Here is a 6,053-nt window from a genome sequence, read left to right on the forward strand (position 1 = left end):
CTCTCGTTGTATTGCGGCCGTTTGTCTTTCAATGCTCGGCTCAAACGCATCAATTGCGTTCGATATCGATCGCCTGTGATTGTTTCAGTCAGTTTTAACGGGTGGCACCTAGTTGGACACGGCTCAATTGGACACGAGCCACTCACAGCGCTTGAGACTACAAACCTCCTAAGCACCGGTCGCAGTGATTAGTGGTGTTCAATCGAGCCGTGATCAATCGGGATCACCCCGGTTTTAACAGCTCATAATACACTACGCCGAGCTGGTCCCACCAAATACAGAGCATGACCTTGGAGCCGTGAATATTCGGTTTGGCCGTCGACGTGGAAGCATGGCCGGGAACTCCCCATGATTTTCTGCGCTTGGGATTATCGTAATGAACCCATTTTTTGTCCGCAGTCACAATGCGATGCAGAAATCCCTTCCGTCTTTGCTTTTCAAGCAGCTGTTCACAAGCAAACAAACGCCGTTCAATATCTCTCGGTTTCAACTCGTACGGCACCCAATTTCCTTGCTTCTAAATCATTCCTATGGCTTTGAGGCGTTTTGAAATGGCCTGTTGAATCACTCCCAATGATCGCACCAATTCTTCTTGATTTTGACACGAGTTTTGATCAAGTAATGCCTCCAATTCTGCATCTTCGAAAACATTCTCTCTTCCACCGCTATGCCGGTCTTCGACGTCAAAATCACCGTTCTCGAAGCGTTGAAACCACTCACGACACGTTCTTTCACTAATAGCGGCCTCACCATAAGTATTTGAGAGCATTTGATGAGCCTCAGCCGCAGATTTCCTCATATTGAAGCAGAAAATTAAAATCTCCTGCAAATGACGAGAATTTGGCTCTTAAACTGACATTTTCAATCGAGAATAACTTTATGATGCAGACGCAAATCGACTAATGTTTCTATGGGGTTATGTTTACAGATGCCCAAGTTTATTGTATGACATCTATGATCTATTTATTTCGACCATCACTTACCGCTAAAGCCATTTATAGGAAAATGGCGAAAGCTAAGTTGTACATCTAATAGTTTATTATTATAATAAAATATTTATTAAATTGTTTGCATGAATCGAATTATGAACGGGCGCGTGAAGTATGCTGCTGCTGGAGATCTTGCTCATTTTCGATTTTTTCTACAATTTTCTACTTTTTATCGATGTAAAAATCTTTTCAGTTTCCGCGCCTCTCATTACACTATCTATTGCATTTCTCTCATTAATGTGTTGTTATATTTAATACACTTCAAATGTCATCTGTACTTTGTGTGGTATCCCTTACGGAAAAAACTCTTAAAATTTGAGTGTTTACACTTTAATAAACACTGAAAAAATACACTCAAAGTAACACTCAATTAATGATTTTATTTTGGACGCTCAACCTGAGTATAACTCTCAACTTGAGTGTTATTGATGACTTGAATATTGAGTGTTAATCTCAACTTGATAGTTAACTTTAGTGTCAAGGTGAAATCACACGGTGTGGAAAATGATTGCGGAACAAAGAATGCATCATTTAATGGACTCAACAGTTGAGTGAGCACTCGCTGTTATATTCTTTTAGATTTAAAATTCTGATTGGATGAGCTAAAGGAATACATTAATAACAGCGAGCATGGCACTCGCACTTAACTGTTGAGTCCGCTGAATGCGCTCATTGAAATAACTAATTAGCGCTATTCGGAATAACGCAGAATAAAGCTGATTGGTTGCTTTTGTGACATATTTTCTTTTCCGCACCGTGTGATTTCCCCCTTAGACTCTACGTACAATGGAGGAAATATTATTATAGGAATAGAAATAAATATTAAAATTTCAAAACAAATTAAAATTTCAGAACAAATATTAAATTGTAAACGCCATTATTTTTAAGTACGCAAATATTTACGGACATCTACATTCAATATTTTGGCATTTATCTTAATCATGGAAATTAAAACTCAAATAACTGTTAAGTTTATGTACTCAATTTTGAAGACATTCAAAGGTTTAGGGTTTACGCTCATTTATTGCGTGTGTCATACCCAAGTGTTGAGGGTAATCTTTAGATGTTTAGTATGTAAACTCAAAATTGAGTATGAACGTTGTGAACACTCAATCTTTGAGTGTATATACTCAATGTTTGAGTGTAAACACTCAAAATTTAAGTGTAAACACACAAATTTCAGAGTAAACTCCCAAAATTTAGGGTTTACACTCAAATTTGAGTATAAACACTGAAATTTTCAGAATTTTTTCCGTAAAGGATGTATGTTATAATTGTGAAAAATTCCATACAACACTGTCTTGAAGGATATCAAAAAGATATCTACATCATAAGAAAGCCTTCAAGATGCCGTTCAGAGAACTATGTTCTACGGGACTTTTCAAATAGAAATACTTGAAATATTATTTTGATTTCGCTTCTTTTTTTATGACATTTTTGGTATCTTTTTTCTGCAATATATACTTGACGCCTTTTTTTTACATTTTCATTGTCTTTTCCGATAGATTTCACGAATTTCTGCTAAGTATTATTTTCGTTATCATTTTCATATATTTACAAAATTGGTTGATTATGTAAAGATATTGAAATATACGATGCCTTTTTTTACATTTTTAATGTCTTCCGGTTGATTATCATTTTCTAGCTTAGTTAACAAATACTAGTATATAATTTCGGTTTCGTACAATCCCCTTTTGTTAAACATGAAATTATAAATGAATGAATATTGTTTGGAATAAATTGTTATTTCATTATCATTTTCTAGTTTAATTAAAAACTATCAGCCTATAATTTCGTTCTGTTTGATCTCTTCATATTAATCAGTCTTTATCAATTTACTCATGCATGCTTTCATTCGAACGTAGACAGATAATAAATATCATAAATAGCCAAATAAAAACGTAAATAGGTGAATAAGTGAAACATTGGAAGATGGATAGATAATATCGATAGGTGAATAGATAATATAAATGTATAAGTAAATATGTAAATAAATAAAATAATGTATATAGACAGATGAAATGTAGAAGAATTGGGAAAGATATGCAGAAACGATGAGAGGAAGTGCAGAACAAGTGCGGAAAAGATGTAAAAGAAATATAGAAGTGGTACGGAAAAGATACGGAAAAGGTGCAAAAAAGTTGCGGAAACGGTAAGATTCAAATGCGGAGAGGTACAGAAGAAATGCGAAATTAATACGGGAGAGGTGTGAGAGAGATGTGGTACTGTTGTAGAAAAAGTGCAGAAAAGGTACATGAAAGAGATGTCAGAAGGATGCGAAAGAGATGCGGAAAAAGTGTAGAAGAGGTGCAGTAAAAGTTCAGAAAAGATGTGGAAAAGGTGCAAAGGAGTTGCGGAAACGGTAATGCTAGATTCACACTGCATCTGATTTGCGTCGTACGATGCTCTGCAACCAATCAGAAAACAGGGTTCCGATGGATTTTGCTTCGTATCATCGGAATTCTGTTTTCTGATTGGTTGAAGATCGTCGTACGACGCAAATCGGATGCAGTGTGAAGAATCCAGCATATGACTCAAATGCGGAGAGGTGCAGAATAAATGTGAAATTAATACGGGAGAGGTGTGAGAGAGATGTGGTACTAGAAAAAGTACAGAAAAGGTACATGAAAAATGTGGAAGAGATACCAGAAGGATGCGAGAGAGATGCGGAAAAAATGTAGAAGAAGTGCAGTAAAAGTTCAGAAAAGATGCGGAAAAGGTGCAAAGGAGTTGCGGAAACGGTAAGATTCAGATGCGGAGAGGTGCAGAAGAAATGCGAAATTAATACGGGAGAGGTGTGGTACTGTTGTAGAAAAAGTGCAGAAAAGGTACATGAAAGATGTGGAAGAGATGCCAGAAGGATACGAAAGAGATGCGGAAAAATTACAGAAGAGGTGCAGTAAAAGTGCTGAAAAGATGTAGAACAAGTGTAGAAAAGGTGTCGAAAAAATGCAGAAAAGGTGTAGAAAAAGTGTAGAAAATAAGTGTAAAAAAAGTGCAGAAGATTCAGAAAAAGTGTAGAAAGTGCTGAAAAAAGGTGTAGTAAAAGGGGACAAAATTTTGCGAAGACGACGACGGCGACGACGTATCTGAATGAATAAATGGCAGAAATTGGGCTGAAAAATACGTGCACATATTCGTATCTAAGCATCAAGTACACTTATGGACATGATTATTATCTTATTTTAATTATAAAAATCTATATTCTCTTCCCCAATATATGCATTTTTTAAATAACATCAATTTGTTTAAACAAAACAATTTTTAATTATATAAGCGAGTTTATTCCTGTAAAGGATACGCTGTAGCGTCTCTTTCATGAGACATGGTATTATATTATTATGTACTACAAAAATATACTTGACGGGAGCCGCTACCGCGTCTCCTGATTCTAATTCTATTTTTTTAAAATTAAAGTAATGTAAAAAATGAACGAATCGCAAATTCAAAAAATTGTGTTCCTAATATGAGATGTCCAGAGAAATCGATAATGAAACGCAAAGTACATCAGTATTGCAGTTAAAAAACTTTATTTAATGTTTCTAAAATACAAATAAACATAGCCAGTGTGCGCGCAAAATGAGCATGCAATGCGTTGTAGTTAGGACTCATTTTCAGGTAGTTGGAACCAAACAGAAATAGACAGTCGATGTTTATTTTGGTTGTCCTTTTAATTATTGTACAATAACATTCATACTTTAGCAACGATTTTTACAGAATATATGACACAGAAGCATAGATTATTTCATATTAGAAATACCCTGAGTATCTTATATTATGATTTCTACGTCTTACGGTTTTACGATCATCAAATCTAATTTCTGTAATTAGACAATTCAACATATCCTGTATTTTTCTATTAGTACGACCTTACTCTCACTACATCAAGAATTTATCGCCAAATATTTACTTATTAAATAATAAACAAGGTTTAAAGGCTCGTCTCAACGAAACTTGAAGACATCCAAATTCTGAAATCTTTTTTTACAACGATTACAGGCATGCTCTAATAATGAATTTTCCACTAAATGGTTTTCAATCCAAGAATAATAAATTCATGGTGGAACTAATAGATAGCATTTATTAGTTTAGCAGAAACGCCGCTATCTTATTTTAGGCACCTTTCTCATAATAGGAGGGTTTCCCCTATATGTGTATATGTATATGATATACATATGTATGTATATGAAATATATGTAATATTTGAAGATAACAAATATATAAATGTGTGTGTATTGTGTGTAAACACGTACAAATACGAAATTATTAGAAAGAAATGAAAGATCTTTATGTTTATAAAATTTCTGAAAAAAGCTCTGAGAAACACTTCAATTTTTTTAAGGTCATGTATATGTATTACCTTTTGGGCTATCGTCTGATGGGACTATCAATCGATACGGATCGAAAAGAGGCTATTGCCGAGAACACGTACATTCTTACATTGGACGGAGATATTGACTTTCGACCGGCCGCTGTTAAAGTTCTGGTGGATTTGATGAAAAAAGATAGAGATCTCGGTGCTGCGTGTGGTCGAATACATCCGATCGGATCAGGTACAGTATGCAAGTTGCAACAAGTTATTATAGAGAGAAAGCGTGTGCTGTTATAGTTATTTTAATCGTGATTAGGATCTGAGAAATCGCAGGGTATCAGTTTTTTCTAATAAAATTGACACATAGAGAAATAGATGGAGAAAAGTTTTATTTTATATTATTAAACAAACGGCTTAAAATTTTTAATTTTCTAATATACAGAATTCTTGTATTAGGTGTACAGCTTTGCTTCCGCCGTTTTTTTCCGGAATTCGAGGGTTTATTGTAAAAAACTGGTTATACATTTATGATTTAAAGTATTGTCCATCGCTGGCCACTACTTTCTCCCATCTTTCGAGCAGCGTACGAACCCACGTCGAAAAAACTGGTCACCTTTTGAGGCGATCCACGAATCGATCCAATTTTTTACTTCTTCATAAGACCGGAAGTGCTGGTCATCCAGGCAGTGTGCCATTGATCGAAACAAGTGATAGTCAGAGGGAGCAACGTTTGGAGAATACGGCGGGTGGGG

The 6,053-nt window shown here is 35.2% G+C and overlaps 1 protein-coding gene across 1 annotated transcript in view; it reads left to right on the plus strand.

Moving 5' to 3' along the window:
- The window catches only part of LOC108766024 (uncharacterized), a 61,194-nt gene that overhangs the window by 10,591 nt on the left and 44,550 nt on the right, over positions 1-6,053 (plus strand). The window contains exon 8 of the mRNA XM_018515041.1: positions 5,332-5,542. Coding sequence (XP_018370543.1) covers positions 5,332-5,542 — 211 coding nt within the window. The remainder of the gene's footprint in view (positions 1-5,331; positions 5,543-6,053) is intronic.

The sequence above is a fragment of the Trachymyrmex cornetzi genome, unplaced genomic scaffold (genome assembly GCF_001594075.2).
Source record: "Trachymyrmex cornetzi isolate Tcor2-1 unplaced genomic scaffold, Tcor1.1 scaffold565, whole genome shotgun sequence".
In the NCBI taxonomy this organism is placed as follows: Eukaryota; Metazoa; Arthropoda; class Insecta; order Hymenoptera; family Formicidae; genus Trachymyrmex; species Trachymyrmex cornetzi.